The 17,399-nt window shown below is 40.6% G+C and overlaps 1 protein-coding gene across 3 annotated transcripts in view; it reads right to left on the bottom strand.

Annotated features, from left to right (window-relative positions):
• The window catches only part of vash2 (vasohibin 2), a 170,042-nt gene that overhangs the window by 52,585 nt on the left and 100,058 nt on the right, over positions 1-17,399 (bottom strand). For 2 of the 3 annotated variants that reach the window (XM_043695855.1, XM_043695853.1), the window contains exons 5-6: positions 3,596-3,977; positions 652-767 (exon numbers count right to left, since the gene is read on the bottom strand). In XM_043695855.1, coding sequence (XP_043551790.1) covers positions 652-767; positions 3,596-3,977 — 498 coding nt within the window. Of the gene's footprint in view, positions 1-290; positions 359-651; positions 768-3,595; positions 3,978-17,399 lie in introns of all 3 variants that reach the window. The other variant, XR_006312519.1, reaches the window with a different exon arrangement.

The raw sequence follows: 17,399 nt of genomic DNA on the forward strand, positions 1-17,399 counted from the left end.
TTTCTTCCAATGCGAATCACAGTCTCACCCTTGTCCCATTTTCCTTTCAGATAAGGAAGAATTATCATCTGCTTAGGTCACGTAGGGAGAGAAAGAAGACAATGATTGTGAAGACAACCATCTCATGATTTCATTCTGGCAGCCACCAGTTCAGTTACTAGCGCTCTAGGAAATGTTACTCGCTCCATGCTGCATCAACCTGTTAGCGTCCATTTCAAGCAATATTGTGATTAAATAAAATTCCACTGCCTAAGATGTTACCTAGCTAGTGGTGAACATTGAGTACTGACCTAGGTCATGAGTTATGTTTTCAAGTTGAATAGAAAGCCAGTTGCTTGCCAGACTTTATGACATTATGCTGCAACAATGGAGGTAATGGGGAAAAATAATATGAATAATAATCATGAATTGAACCACACCATAATATCAGTGCATTCACACATAATCTCTGGACCAAATTAAATATTGGAATTTGGTAGGTAAAGGAGAATAAAAAAGCTTCTGAATGCTGACCTCTACAATACCTGTAAAAAAAACTGGAACCACAGAACTATTTTATGTTGATGTGCAATAACGTGAAGGAATGTGTAATTCCACTACTGAGATTGATTTGTCTCAATTAGGATCCGTTACCCAAAGCAAACAACTTACGATTTATCTCTTCGGTTAAGTCGTCTCTGAGGGCTCATCTGCCGACGGCGTGGTGATAAAGATTTTCCCCGTTGTCGGTCTTTAACTGGAGACTGGGAACCTGAGGTTTTTATAGTCTAGTTCCAAATGAGAAATAACATAATCAGAGTGGTATTAATACTCAAAGAATGACTAGTGTCCTTGACAGCTTGCCTAATGTTTGCATAATTGTTTCACAAAGGTTAGTTGACAAAGACAGATTGACTTATAAACAATAAAGATTCCCAACTCACTTACAAAAAAGACATTGAGTCACAGGAACTTATTTCTACATTCAAGATTCAACTATCAGTAGCAAAGAAAATAAGATCTTTGGATGAACTGTGGAGTAGAAAGCAAGGACTGCAGATGCTGGAGTATGGAGTCTGAACTGTGGGGTAAAGGGTTAAATATACCTTTTGTCTAAGAATGTAATTGAGCATGGGCATAAGGAGATGAGTCATACTGATATCTGATCACATGGAATTGGATCCCAAGTCTGTAGATTTCGTGAAGATATCCCCCCATGACCATCCGCTACATATGCTTAATTAAGCCTTTTAATGTTCACTTCCCCACATGAAGACCTTAAGACAGGACAATTTTCTTTTCTCAATCATATACCTCAGTGCAATCTGGCAACGCAGTCCCTAATTTTGCTAAATTATGAGACCAACATATGGCCATTGAAAATATGCTTTGAAGGGTCAACTTGACATCCTTATTATTTCTTTGATGGGGGAGCAATTCACTGTAGCAATGGATTCTTCCATTGGTTAGGAAAATAAATTCTGGAAGGATTTTGACATTAATAGGAAGTATAAACAGCAGCATTTACTGAAAGCCTTAACTATTACTGTAGAGAAGTATAGTGATGGAGCTTAGGATTGTATGGTACTGGAATAGATAGTGAGGGAACGGGAGTGACACAGTCACTTTTAAAATTATAGGTACCATATGTTTTGAAATAAGATAAGGAGATTACCACAAAAACCTGAACTATAATTCAATATAAATTAAATAATTTTGAGTTAAGAGACATGACTATGACATAGACACTCTGATACAAAATTGGTAGAGTGTTACATAGAAAACTTAGAAGAATATTAAGTTTTTTTCTGGCCTAGAGATGAGAAGGTTCATTGTAATGTCTTGAAATAAATTAATTAATTCAACATAGTACAGTTACAATGATTGAAATTGGTACTTACTCTGAAATAATATTATTGTTTACAATAATATACAGGTTCAACACCAACTGACCAAATGCTTGAGCAAAAGACATTGATAAAAGCTACAAAGTAAGCATTTACTTCAATTTCAGTTCAGAAATATTTTTGCCTTTTTCCAACACAATTGAAGTTCACATTTGAGTGGACCACAATGGTACCCTAAGTTACATGTCAAAACTGGACTTCCAACAAAATTACAAGGTTATAACAAACACCATCAATTCTACATCATAATGTTAACAACATTACAACTTTCCAATGCTGAGGGTGTCGGTGCAGGAAAGTATACATCTGTCACATAAAAACAGCCATGAGATTTTTCACTTTAGAAGAGGGGTCAATACTGCACTTTACAGCAAGGACACCAAGTATTTAAGTGGCTACTTGAACTGCCATGACACACAAGGCTATAGGCCAACTGCTGGAAACTGTGGTTAGAATAGCTAGGTGCTTGACGGCTGGATGTGGACACAATGGGCTGAGGGGCCTTTTTCCACTGTCAACGGGGAAAGTAAAACAGTTGAATACTTTTAAAAGCAAATTAAGTAAGCATTGTGAGATCCTGCAGAGTATGTGAAAATATGGGGAGAATGAATACTAACCTTCATAGGGCAAATATAATAGTGCAACACTTACATTTAAAAATTACTTATAAAAATGCCTTTTCCCTTTTCCTGTATCATCCAATATAAATCAATGATTCATAACCATTTTTATATTACTTTCAAGCAATTTTAAACATCTGGATGCACGTAAACTGGACAAAATTTTCAAATACTCATGCCTTGTTACAGTGAAACCATCTGGACAAATCAGTCCATTTGCAAGTTTCCTTAGTGATAGACACTCCCTTGGGCAATTTGGTCTTTTGCAATCAATAATAACTGCCCTATCCATCATGAATCTTGCATCCTTTTAGGTACTGTTTCCCCAAGGACTTCTGCTATTTCAGCTGTTATGAATATATGGCTACAATCTACTGTTACAGTGTTCTGTCATTAAAAATAACAATATAGAAAATTAAAAATAAAATATAGATCCAATAAACTAAAAATCGCCTTTGTTTATAATCTCCAAAATATTCAACACTTCTTATATGAACAAGAATTAGTCCACATCTGTGCTGAGGTATTGGTTCGAATAGTAACTACATTTCCACCTTGCCCACAAATTCAAGTTAGGCTTTCTTTGCAAAGAAATCAATCCATTTTCCATTTAGATTTGTGTCTGACAGAAACTTTTAGTTCTTGAGCTTATTAAGGCCTTGGATGAATTTCTACCAATGTGAACACTAATTCAAAATTCAATACAGTCTCCTGACTTTTGACCAAATTTGAAGAGAGAAGGAAACCATGGACAGACTCCTGAGAAGACCTTAGAGGTCTTGGTACGGCAGTGAGAACCTGGTCCACCCCGTTCCACTCAGCTGCTGAACATGCCTGAGGAGGTGTAAGTCATACCTACCAAAGGCTGGTAACTCAATTGAGCAACAGTGCCACTGGGATAACAGTGGCTGCCATCAGTATGACACCCACACAAGGCCCAGGATTGTCTCCAACTTGCAGGCTGGAGGTGAGTGATGGCAAGAGGAGGACAGCAATGTGGAGAAATGGAGAATCAGTGAAAAGGAGTGGTTTTTGGAAACCAAACAGAGGGAACAAGATTTCATCCTATGATGACTGGATTACAATTACCTTCATTCTCATTTCTCGAGCATGTTTTTCCAACTCCTTCTGTGTCTCTTCTCTGCTCATCTTTCCCGTGTTTAAAACCAAATGTTTCCATTCGATCTGCTGGAAGCTGTGTGGATCATGGGATACATACAAACCAATCTTCACCTTTTTCACAGTGTGCAGGTACTTTCTGTAAGAGTCTTCAAATTCAAAAAACAGGTCACTGAGAGTTCGAAAGGTCAAGGGCTTGTCCATCAAGTCCTCTCTCCTGCTCATGCCTAGTGTTCCATAGCGACCATTGTAATAGACACCCAGCACCACGTGGTGAAAGCAGTTCCCTGAGAACTGGGTTTTAAAGCTGATAGGAAACCTTTCTACAGCTGCTAATCCATTCGTCAGGTATCTGAGGGTTATGTTAAGGAGTCAAATAAATATTTAAAATGCATTTTGTTTTAGAACAGTCACCCAGCTCAGCATAGCTATTTAAATCGGAGGATGCTTGTTTGAGACCGTGATAGATAAAAAGACTCACTAAAATGATTTTATTAAATAATTCAGTAGTAAATTAATTGTGTATTATGTATGCATAATGGAAAATTGGAATGACCATAACCAAAAACAAAACGGGTATAACATTCCAGAGTGCTATTGGTCTGTGTTGCCTTATGTGATTTTGGAAAGCAATAACTTTGCATCAAACTGCTTCTGGCATTCATAGAATCAAAAGTTAACTTATCCAGTCTTCCTGCTTCTAACTGTTATAGAGAAACTTTGACTGGAAAGTGCCTGTGGGAACAACAAGGAACATGGTCATTTGTAATTATTCTATTCCTGCCCTTGGACAGATAGTCTTCCAATATTCAGGGTGGCATTTAGTATTATACTACATAGAGTGTATAAGATGAGAGGGTGGCATTCTTGCCATTGTCTCACTAAAGCGTTTGATAGGTAGGCACATTGTTAGCCTACCCACCCTACTCCAATCGAGGTGTTTAAGAAGCAATGAATATCCAATTAAGGACATCCTCCCATCACTGCTGCAGTTAAGCCAGGGGCAGATGGAGACTCTACAAACAGCAAACCATTCAAGCCAGCTCCGATGTGTTTGCTTGTGGGTTTCTGCAGCACGGGAATCCCAAATCGACAAGTATTTTGTGCCTGATCGATGGAGCTTGCATGGGAAAGGGAGCCTGCTGAGAACCACAACCGTGCTCTTGTTGCCTCCAACTGACCAACACTCAGTGGATGGGACTTCTGACCTTGGAGTCATTAACCCAGTGAATCCCCTTCCCAACCCACAGCCAGTTAAGTGCCTGATTAGCACCTCTAAAGTGAGCCTTCCCAACAACCTTGGACCTCCAGCCAACAGCTCAGAACCACGTCGCCTCCATGAAATATCCCCTTCACTATCTAAGGTTGTATATGAAGAATGACTATTTAAGAAGTATATGTGTCCAAATCCTTCTGGATAGACAGAGGAGGGCAAAGCAACAGAAAAAAAGACAAAGACGTGTGAAAGTAATTTATAATAGCAGGTATCTATCTTAGCTTTTGTTCTTGAGATATGAAGTGATGTCTAAATCCCGTAAACAATTGCAATGTTGAGTTGCTAAAATGCTCTATTAAAAATCTCCTCTGAGGTCATCACTTTAAACCATTGCAGTTGCTCCATGTTATGCTCTGATTCAATTTGTAACTTTATTACTGCCTTTTATTCAAAAACCTCAAAGAATTTTCTCTTCAACACCAATTTCTTGAAAAGCACCTTAGGAAAGGTTGGTATTGCTTTCTGAAGTATTACTTACTTCAGTGGCCTCATCCCTGAAGAAGGGCTTATGCCCGAAACGTCGATTCTCCTGCTCCTCGTCTGCTGCCTGGCCTGCTGTGTTTTTCCAGCACCACATTTTTCAACTCTGGTCTCCAGCATCTGCAGTCCTCACTTTCCCCTTTTAAAGTATGAATCCCCAATACCCATTGATTAGAATGCAGGCAGCATGCTAATGTTAGGAATAGGAGTAGGCCATTCGGCCCTCAAGCCTGTTCCACCAGTCAAAAAGATCATGGCTGATTTGTGGCCTAACTTCATATACCCGCTTTTGGCCATAGACCTTAACACCTTTCCTTAGCAAAAATTTATCTATCACAGATTTAAAATTAATAACGGATCCCGAATCTATTGCCAATTGCAAAAGACTAATCCAAACATCTCCCACTGTTCGTGTGTAGACATACTTCCAAACATAGCTCCTAAATCTTCTAGCCCTCTATGCCCCCTAGTTCTAGAATCCCCAACCAGTTTATCTTTATCTACCCTGTTTTTCTGTTGGGCTATTGTGGTGTCTGCTCATTCCAGTGACTCTAGTGGCTAGCCAGAATCATCGGCAGAGAGCAAATACCATAATTGGCTCTAACATTGCTTAAAGGTAGCCCGAATTGCTGAAAGCTGGCCTGTGGTTTTTCTTAATTTATTCATAGTACGTCAATGTCATTGGCTGGGCCAGCATTTCTTGCCCATCTCGAATTACCCTTGAGAAAGTGCTGGTGACGTGCCTTCCTGAACCTCTGCAGATCTTGAAACATAGGGGCATCCACTGGACTGTTAGGAAAGGATTTCAAGATTTTAACACAGCAACAGTGAAGGGTCAGTGGAAAGCTTCCACATCAGAATGGTTACTGGGTTGGAGGGGAACTGGGTGCTGCTCTTGTCCTACTAAATGGTAGTGGTCATGGGGTGGAAAATGTCTGAAGACCTTTGGTGAATTTTTACAATTCATCTGATGCTATTGAACGTTGGACTTGGAGGGTAAGAATGTTTATAGATGTGGTGCCAGTCAAGTGGAATTCTTTGTCCTGGATGGTGTCAGGCTTCTTGAGTGTTATTTGAACTGCACTCAAGTGGGAAGAATTCCATCATACTCCTGACTTGTACCTTGTAGATGGTGCACAGACTTTGGGGATTCAAGAGCTCAGTTACTTGCTACAAAACTTCTGACCTTTAATATAAAAAGTTTTAGTCTGTTCATGCCTTATAATTTATTAATTCCATTATTAGCATTTTCACTGCATTATTTTCACGTTGCCTCTTTGAAAGACACTCAGAGGTTAATATATGGTCTCTTCAATAAAATTCTAGTAAGTTTACTCCACGGGCTTTGATTTTCAATGACAAGTTGAAGATTTATTGATTGCAGTTTCTTGATTCTAATTCCATTCCATGTCTTTGAGGTTCACATGAAGAGCTATTCAAATGTGATTGTTCTAAATGGTCCAGCAGCATATTTGGCCAAATCCAGTCCCTTAGTCAGGCACTGACTGCCTTTGATCAAGAAACTGTGGGATGGTTGGTCATAGACCTTTCTATCCAAGATCTAATGCTGATAGAAATGAGAAGGTAGTGGAGTTTGGGTATGCCACCACCTTACCTATTTAGTACCCTTCTTGCCTCTAAACTTGCCACATTTGGGAGAATAAAATTACACCCTTTATGTTCAAAGCTCTGCCAAACCATTTTTTTTGCCCCTCAAAGACATTTGAAAATCCTATCCTTTGAAGTTCAGAGAATGTCATCAGGACAGAACAAATCTGACATAAAATGTAAATGTTTGGAATTCTCTTTCACAAATGGCAACGGATGCTGGATCAGTTGTTAATTTTAAATCCAAAGTAGATGCAATTTGTTAAACAAAGGTATTAAGGGATATAGACCAAAGGGAGGTTGATGGTGTTAGGCGACAGATCAACCATGATTTCACTGAATGGCGAAATAGGTTTGAGGGGCTGAATGGCCTACTGATCCTATGTTCCCATAAGATTGGGTTGGTTTGAAATCTATCCATTCATGAAAATGCAAATATAATGCTAATTAAGGACTAATTAATTCCTCTGCCATCTTTTGTACAATGCATCAAAGTATTGTTTTTCTTTAATTTGAGACTGGGGCATAGAATATGCAAAGACAAGGTTAATAATTGAGATGACTGGTTTGTCACAATCTGCTCTCTTCCCAAATCATATTTTTTGGATATGGTACAAATATGATTTCCAAATAAAAAAAAACTTTCACTTACAGCATATGTCACTCGGTCTGTTCCCATTGAATGAAACTGTTTGTTAATGTCTCAGACACTCAGACATTCTGTGGACTGGACTTGCCCTATTGTATCTCAGTATGCTTTTGAGGCCAGTCAAATGAACCTGTCAAATTTTAATATTCCTGCTTTGCCATATGGAGTTGAACTCTCTGATCGATCATTTTATTCCTCTGGATTTTCGCTTTTCTGCAACTGCATGAAAACAGCACTGGTGGAAAAAGCTTTCAATTAGATTTAAGTACCATATTTATTTTCATTATCCTGCAAGTTTCCTGTGTTCTACTACAGTTTACCTGTGATTGCCCACTCCCTGCACCAGTTTCCCCAGTATTTTCCCTACAAACCACAAAATGTTTTAGTTATTCACTGATACTGTTCTTAAATATATTTTAGAGTTTGAACAATAACTCTACTTATGATAATTTCTTAGAACCAGCAGCATACCTTCACAAGGAACGTTTTCACTAGTGTAGCAAAATGGCAAGTTAAATAAATATAGTGGAGCCCACAGTCAGTAGATCCATAATTGTTGCATGAGGACAGGAACTATTGCTCCATTGCTAACATTACTCGACTTTGAGGTCAATGGAAGGTTCTTGAATGTACATATTTCTAGCAAGTGTACATGCCTCTATTAACATTTGCAGAGAAAATGTGACAATTAATGGGGAAGATGGCAGTGTAGCAGTAATGTGACTGGGCTAGTAATCCAGAAGCTGGGGTAAAAGTCTCCAAATGCCACCACAGCAATTGGTAGAATTTGAATTCAATGAAAGAATCTAGAATATAAAGCTAATCTCAGAATTGATGGCTGTGCAAACAATCACTGACTTTAAAAAGCCATCTGGTTCACTCACAGAAATCTTCTGGCCTCCATGCAACTCCAGACTCATAGCAATGTGGTTGCCTTTTAAATGCTTTCAGTTCAATTTTGGGATGGATGGCAATGTTGGCATATCCCATGAGAGAATAAAACAAACAGGTACTAAAGTTAATGCTATTAAGTGGATTAAGAAAGAAAGAATAAATGGTTTTCAATATCATGGTGGATTCTGAAGTTTCAAGAGACCCAATCCTCCATCAGTGGGCTGGGAAATTTCCTGGTGCCCAGCATACCCATGTTGGTAATTAATCTTAGACTGGCACATAGGAAAGTCCTGACTTGCAAGTCTCTTCAAACTGGATGTACTTGGTAGGAGAGGGTAGAGGGTCCAGCCTAAACAAGGACCACTGCAAATGGGCAACACAGACACAGACCTGGTATTTGTACCTCAATCGATTTTCTCGTACTTTCCATCACATACAACCCCCAACAGAATATTGCCTGGTGACCTGCAGAGATTCAGGCAGTAACTGGAAAAGTCTGGAAGGGAAGCAATTATTACTTGGAGATTAGTTAATCGGAGGGTGTGACATTGCCATTTCCTTTTGGCCATCTGTACTGCTTTGGCACTGCAGAACGATAATTTTTCAAGTGAATAAAATTGGATCATGATGAAACAATTTATCCATGTTTACATGCACTAAGATTTAACACTGCCAAATTAAAATACAATAAAGTATATTTTAGAAAGTACAAGGAACTTTGGGTAGCCTTGAAGGATATACAAACATTTTCTATTGACTCATTGTGTAGTATGTTACTGAGTTAGATTAATAAATAGATTAATTTGACTTATGCTGACACCACTATTGCCCACAAAACAATAATTAATGAATGGCTATGTTACAACAGTTAATAAAATACATTTTATTGATCTTCCATTGAAAGTGATTGTAATAGATAGCAAGACAATTTTTACTGCCTATTCTCTTTTCAAGCAAAACCCTTTTATTTCAGGGAAACAAGACTGAAAATTAAACAAAGTGAAAAAAAGTGCAGGGAACATTAATCCCCACTATCCAAAGAAACCTACTTCTGAAAGCCAACTACTGTACTGCCCCCTCCACCCATTAGCATACGAATCAGTACTCCTCCATGTTGAACATCAATGAGAAGAAGCATTGAGAATATAAAGGTATTGAATGTACTCTGAATAGGAGACTTTAATGCCCATCATAAAGAGTGGCTGGGTCTCGTGGTCAAACTGCTGAGTCTGAAAGGATATATCTAGGAGACAGGCTTGTGGCAGGTGGTGACAAAACTAGTAAGAGGGAAAACATATTTGACCTTATCTTCATCAATCTACATGTCATAGATGTGCATGTCCAAAACAGTGTTGATGAGACTTACCGCTGCATAATCCTTGTAGAGACAAAGTCACATCTTCACAGTGAGCAAAGTGCTGTGTGTCACCACCACCATGCTAAATGGGATAGGTTCAGAATATCTAGCAGCTCAAAACTGGGCCTTCATGAAACACTGCAAGCCATCAGCAGCAGTAGAATTGTAAGCAATTATAATCTATTACCACATGGGCCTGGAATCTCCATTATTCTATTACCATTAGGCCTGGGGATTAACCTGGGTTCATTGAGGGCTCGAGGGTATGTCAGGAGCAACACCACACACAATCAAAGGTGAGGCACCAACCCAGTGATGCTTTGACACAGGACCAATAATCCCACAATCCTATGGATCTAAGTTATGAATGGTGCTGAACAATTAACGAACTAACATGAGGAAGCATCTCCACAGCATCTCTATCCTCATAGATGGGGGATAGTTACAGTTGTACATGTCAAGTGACCTATTCATCTCAGCTTCTCCAGAGGTCCTCAGGATAACAGTCTTCAGCCAATTCAATTCACTCTGTGTGACATCAGAAATATCTGAAGATAATCAAAATTGCAAAGGTCTGGGCTACTGGCAACAATCCAGTTGCAGCATTGAAGACTTGTGTTTCAACACTAGCCCACCTCCCCAGCCAAGCTGTTCCAGGGCAGCTACAACATTGGCACAGATCAATAATACGATCGACAACAGGTATGTCTTCACCAGCAAAAAGCAGGATAAATCTATCTGACCGAATACTGGCCCATCAGCCCACTCTTTGCCATTGTAAAGTGGTGGAAGAGTCATTGATAGTGCTAGCAAGTGGCACTCGCACAGAAATAACCTGTTCACTGATGCTCAGTTTGGCTTCTGCCAGAACCATTCAGCTTCAGACCTCATCATTGCCCTGATCCAAATATGGACATAAGAGCTGAATTCCGGTTGTGATTTAAGGTCAATGTTGTAACATTAGAACTGTAGGAATCCGAATGCACACAGTGACCAGTGAAAATTGGCTTGTGATAAACAGTAGTGGAGAACCCATTAGCAGATTTCTCACCCAGCTGTCCAGGAAAGAAAGCTCGATAAATTGATCCTTTCCTAAGGCGAGTTATGAGAAATTCAGGCTCAGTTACTGGAATTGTTGGTGGCACTGGGGTGATCAGTTCTCCAAAATTTCGTTCACGAATTAAGTTGCAATTCAGTAAAATATGAGCAAATTCAAGCAGTTTAATGACATATCCATGGGTTAATATTAATACAACAAGACAGACAAGACAGGTTTCCTTTGAAATTACTGTAGATTTCTATATTCCTTGAAAGACCTTAAATATTGAAAAATAGAATAAAAACAACTTTTCACATTACATCAACTCAAATCCAAAGCCAAAGGAACTTGTTGATTTTTGTGTGTTGATTGAATAGATGACTTCCAAGTATAAAAACAAATTTACACATTGAAAGTAATAACATTTTAATATTGTCATTTCTTGTTATGTGTCATAAGTGAAACACCTTCAAAATGTTTGTAATACAAATATTCATGTCGCTGTCTCTATTGTGTAACACACAAACCTCCACTGGGAATATTTCCAGTGAATCACCACCTTCAACACAATACAAGTCTATTCCCATTTTAAAAAATTCTATCTGAAGTTCTTAAATTTTTGTACAATAATTTTATAATTGATTTGAAATGAACAAATTCATACAAACTTCTAGACTCTAGGATTAAACCCAGCCAACTCCTAAGCAACTAGAATCCTCTTCAACTCAGAATCAAGTGGAGCTTCTAGATTCAAACTCCACTGGCACCAAAAGTTGGTCCTTCTCCTGCTCCAGAAATGGCTAGATCCAGCATCGCTCCATTACTGATTCTGAACTTGAATCATTTCTCATTCATTGGTCATGAGTGTGCAATCACCATCATAGATTCCACCCTGGTATAAACTTACAGCCCTCCAATTTTTCACTCAGAACTGGTTCAAATAGCTGCCTTCCTGCTGATAATTTACAGTCAAAATGAGGGATCAGGTAATGATCATTAATTGATCTGCTCTGTCAGAAGACAGGGTTCCCCACATACTATGCAAGTCTGCTTGACAGACTTCGTTTCCAGAACTGAACCTGCATCTTAACCTTAACAGAATCCTGAACCAAGACTCACAAGTCCCTTTGTGCTTCCGATTTTTGAAGCCTTTCTTCATTTAGAAAATAGTCTAAGCCTCTATTCTTCCTACCAAAATGCAGAACCGCACACTTTCCCACATTGTGTTCCATCTGCCACTCATTTGCCCACTCTTCTAACCCGTCCAAGTCCTTCTGCAGCCTCTCCACTAGCTCAACATTACCCGCCCCTCCATCTATCTTTGTGTCACGTGCAAACTCAGCAACAATGCCCTTAGTTCCTTCATCCAGATTGTTAATGCATAATTTGAATAATTGTGATCCCAATACAGACCCCTACAGAACTCCACTAGTCACCAGCTACCATTCTGAAAAATACCCCTTTTTCCCACTCTCTACCTTCTACCAGTCAGCCAATACTCTACTTATGCAAGTACCTTACTTCTAACACCATGAGCTCTTATTTAACAGCACCTTGTCAAAGGCCTTCTGGAAATCCAAACAGATCATGTCTGTTTGGCTCTCATTTGTCTAACTTGCTCATTACCTCCTCAAAGAATTCTAATGGATTTGTCAGGCATGATCTTCCCTTGATGAAGCCATGCTGACTCAGCCCTTTTTTACCAAGCACTTTGAAATACTCCGCAATCTCATCTTTAATAATGGACTCTCAAATCTTACCAACGGCCAAATTCAGGCTAGCCAGCTTACAGTTTCCTGTCTTCTGCCTCCCTTCCTTCTTAAACAGTGGTGTAATAATAGCCATTTTCTAGTCCTCTGGAACCCTCCCTGACTCCAGTGATTCCTAAAAGATCACCACCAATGCCTCCACAATCTCCTCAGTTATCTCCTTCAGAAATCTCGGGTGTTGTCCATCCAATCCAAATGATTTATCCAACTTCAGACTTTTCAGCTTTGCCAGTACTTTCTCCTTAGTGATGGCCACTAAAGTCACCTCTGCCCCCTGACTCCCTTGAAGTTCTGGTATGCTGTTGGCGTCATTCACCATGAAGATTGATGCAAAGTACCTATTCAGTTCCTCCGTCATTTCTTTGTTCCCCATTATTAATTATCCAGCCTAATTTCCCAGTGGTCCAACGTCCACTCTTACTTCTCTCTTACCTTTTAGATATCTAAAATAAAACTCTTGCCATCTTCTTTATTATTACTAGCTAATTTACTCTCATATTTCATCTTCTTCCCCTTTATTGCTTTTTTTAGTTATCCTTTGCTGGGTTTCAAAAGCTACTCAATCCTCTGGCTTCCCATTAATCTTCACTATATTGTTTGCTTTTTCTTTTGCATTTATGGTGATGGAAGGAAGTTATAGAATCATAGAGTCATACAGCATAGAAACAGACCCTTCGGTCCAACCAGTCCATGCCAAACATGATCCCAAACTAAACTAGTCCCACCTGCCTGTGCTTCGCCCATATCCCTCCAAACATTTCTTACCCATGTTTTTATTTAAATGTCTTTTAAACCTTTTAGCTCTACCTGCATCCAGTACTTCCACTGGAAATTTATTCCACACATTAACCACTCGCTGTGCCATAAAAAGTTTCCCTGTGCCTTTTTAAAATCTTTCTCCTCTCACATAAAACATAGAACATCAAACATTACAGTGCAGTACAGGCCCTTCAGCCCTTGATGTTGTGCCAACCTGTGGAACCAATCTGAAGCCCATCTAACCTACAGTATTCCATTTTCATCCATATATTTATCCAATGACCATTTAAAATGCCCTTAAACTTAACGAGTCTACTACTGTTGCCCCTACTACTCTCTGAGTAAAGAAACTACCTCTGACGTCTGTCTCATATCTATCCCCCCTCAATTTAAAGCTATGTCCCCTCATGCTAGCTATTGCCATCCAAGGAAAAAGGCTCTCCCTGTCCACCCTACCTAACCCTCTGATCATCTTATACGTCTCAATTAAGTCACCTCTCAACCCTCTTCTCTCTTAAAAAAAAGCCTCAAGTCCCTCAGCCTTTCCTCATAAGACCTTCCCTCCATACCAGGTAACATCCTAGCAAATCTCTTCTAAACCCTTTCCAAAGCTTCCACATCCTTCCTATAATGCAGTGACCAGAACTGTGTGCAATACTCCAAATGTGGCTGCACCATAGTTTTGTACACCTGCAACATGACCTCATGCCTCCGAAACTCAATCCCTCTACCAATAAAAGCTAACACACCATATGCCTTCTCAACAACCCTATCAACCTGGGAGGCAACTTTCAGAGATCTATGTACGTGGACGCCGAGAATCTCTCTGCTCTTCTACACTACCAAGAATCTTAATATTAGCCCAGTATTCTTTATTCCCATTGCTCCTTCCAAAGTGAATCACCTCACACTTTTCCACATTAAACTCCATTTGCCACCTCTCAGCCCAGCTTTGCAGTTTATCTATGTCCCTCTGTAACCTGCAACATCCTTCAACACTATACACAACTCCACCGACCTTAGTGTCATCTGCAAATTTACCAAACCATCCTTCTACGCCCTCATCTAGGTCATTTATATAAATGACAAACAGCAGTGACCCCAAATAGATCTTTGCAGTACACCACTAGTAACTGAACTCCAGAATGAATATTTCCCATCAACCACCACCTTCTGTCTTCATTCAGCTAGCCAACTTCTGATCCAAACCGCTAAATCACCCTCAAGCCCATGCTTCCGTATTTTGTGCAATAGCCTACCGTGGGGAACCTGATCAAATGCCTTACTGAAATCCATATGCACCACAACTCAAGCACTTTACCCTCATCCACCTGTTTCCACCTCATCAAAGAACTCAATAAGGTTTGTGAGGCATGACCTACCCTTCACAAAACTGTGTTGACTATCCCTAATCAACTTATTCCTCTCTAGATGATTATAAATCCTATCTCTTATAACCTTTTCCAACACTTTACCCACAATCAAAGTAAGGCTCACTGGTCTATAATTACCAGGGTTGCCTCTACTCCCCTTCTTGAACAAGGGGCGGCATGATGGCTCAGTGGTTAGTACTGCTGCCTCACAGTACCAGGGACTTGGGTTCGATTCCAGCCTCGGACGACTGTCTGTGTGGACTTTACACATTCTCCCCATGTCTGTGTGGGTTTCCTCCGGGTGCTCCGGTTTCCTCCCACAGTCCCAAAGATGTGCAGGTCAGGTGAACTGGCCATGGTACATCACCCATAGTGTTAGATGCATTAGTCAGAGGGAAATGGGTCTGGGTGGGTTACTCTTTGGAGAGTCGGTGTGGACTTGTTGGGCCGAAGGGCCTGTTTCCACACTGTAGGGAATCTAATTTGCTATCCTCCAGTCTTCTGGCAATATTCCTGTAGACAATGACGACATAAAGATCAAAACCAAAGGCTCTGCAATCTCCTCCTTGGCTTCCCAGAGAATCCGAGGATGAATCCCATCCAGCCCAGGGGGCTTATCAATTTTCACATTCTCCAGAATTGCTAACATCTCCTCCTTGTGAATCTCAATCCCTCTAGTCTAGTAGCCTATATCTCAGTATTCTCCTCAACAACATTATCTTTTTCCATTGTAAATACTGAGGAAAAATATTCATTTAGTGCTTCTCCTATTTCCTCAGACTCCACGCACAACTTTCTACTATTGTCTTTGATTGGCCCTAATCTTTCTCTTGTCATTCTTTTATTCCTGGTATACCTACAGAAAGCTTTAGAGTTTTCCATGATACTATCTGCCAACAACTTCTCATGTCCCCTCCTGTCTTTAGGTCTTTCTTAGCTAACTTGTAACTCTCAAGCACCCTGACTGCACCTTCACGTCTCATCCTAACAGAAGCATTCTTCTTTCTCTTGACCACAGATTCAACTTCTTTAGTAAACCAGGGCTCCCTTGCTCGACTACTTCCTCCCTGTCTGACAGGTACATACTTATCAAGGACACACAGTAGCTGTTCCTTGACTAAGCTCCAAATTTCAATTGTACAATAGGCTCCACATTTCAATCTTAAAAACATGCCCCTGAGTCTTGAAATCCCCTATCCTAGGGAAAATACAACTGACATTCACCTTATCTATACCCCTCATGATTTTCTAAAACTCTATAAGGTCACGCCCCAATCTTCAACGCTCAGATTAAAAAAGTCCCAGCCTATCCTCTCAAAATAACTCTCTGCTACATCTTTCTTAACAATTTCCAGCAAGTACATTTTACATCCATCACCGTCTCCTTAACAGCGTGCTCCATCCTCCAACATTATCAACTTTTCTGACTGACATCCACATTGGAGTTTTACCCACCCAAACCTGGGGGTTAGTTAGTTCAGTTGGCTGGACAGCTGGCTTGTGATACAGCACGATTCAATTCCCATACTGACTGAGGTTACTTTGAAGATCCTGCTTTTTAAACACTTCCCCCACTATTTGTTGTTACTCTCAGGTTAAGCTCTCCTGAATGAGGGCAGCCTGATGGGCCTCTGGAATGATGGCAGCTTCACCCTATCAAATCCTCCTCCCCCATCACTGCTCATCTGGTCTCTGCTGGTGAACAATTTGCATTTTAGATGTAAGCAAATCCCTCAGCATCAATAGAGGAGTCAATTGGCATTTTGTGGCTATAATTTGCAGCCTCCTCTACATTGGGGAGACTGGACGCCTCTTAGCAGAGCGCTTTAGGGAACATCTCCGGGAGACCCGCACAAATCAACCACACCGCCCTGTGGCCCAACATTTCAACTTTCCCTCCCACTCTGCCGAGGACATGGAGGTCCTGGGCCCTCTTCACCGCTGCTCCCTCACCACCAGACGCCTGGAGGAAGAACGCCTCATCTTCCGCCTCGGAACACTTCAACCCCAGGGCATCAATGTGGACTTCAACAGTTTCCTCGTTTCCCCTTCCCCATCTCACCCTAGTACCAAACTTCCAGCTCAGCACTGTCCCCATGACTTGGCCTACCTGCCTTCACCGCTGCTCCCTCACCACCAGACGCCTGGAGGAAGAACGCCTCATCTTCCGCCTCGGAACACTTCAACCCCAGGGCATCAATGTGGACTTCAACAGTTTCCTCGTTTCCCCTTCCCCATCTCACCCTAGTACCAAACTTCCAGCTCAGCACTGTCCCCATGACTTGGCCTACCTGCCTATCTTCTTTTCCACCCATCCACTCCACCCTCCCCCCCTTCCCGACCTATCACCTTCATCCCCTCTCCTAATCATCTATTGTACTCTATGCTACTTTCTCCCAACCCCACCCTCCTCGAGCTCATCTCTCCATGCTTCAGGCTCACTGCCTTTATTCCTGATGAAGGGCTTTTGCCAATAATGTCGATTTCGCTGCTCTTTGGATGCTCGCCAAACTGCTGTGCTCTTCCAGCACCACTAATCCAAAATCTGGTTTCCAGCATCTGCAGTCATT

The sequence above is a fragment of the Chiloscyllium plagiosum genome, chromosome 9 (assembly GCF_004010195.1).
Source record: "Chiloscyllium plagiosum isolate BGI_BamShark_2017 chromosome 9, ASM401019v2, whole genome shotgun sequence".
Classification (NCBI taxonomy): domain Eukaryota; kingdom Metazoa; phylum Chordata; class Chondrichthyes; order Orectolobiformes; family Hemiscylliidae; genus Chiloscyllium; species Chiloscyllium plagiosum.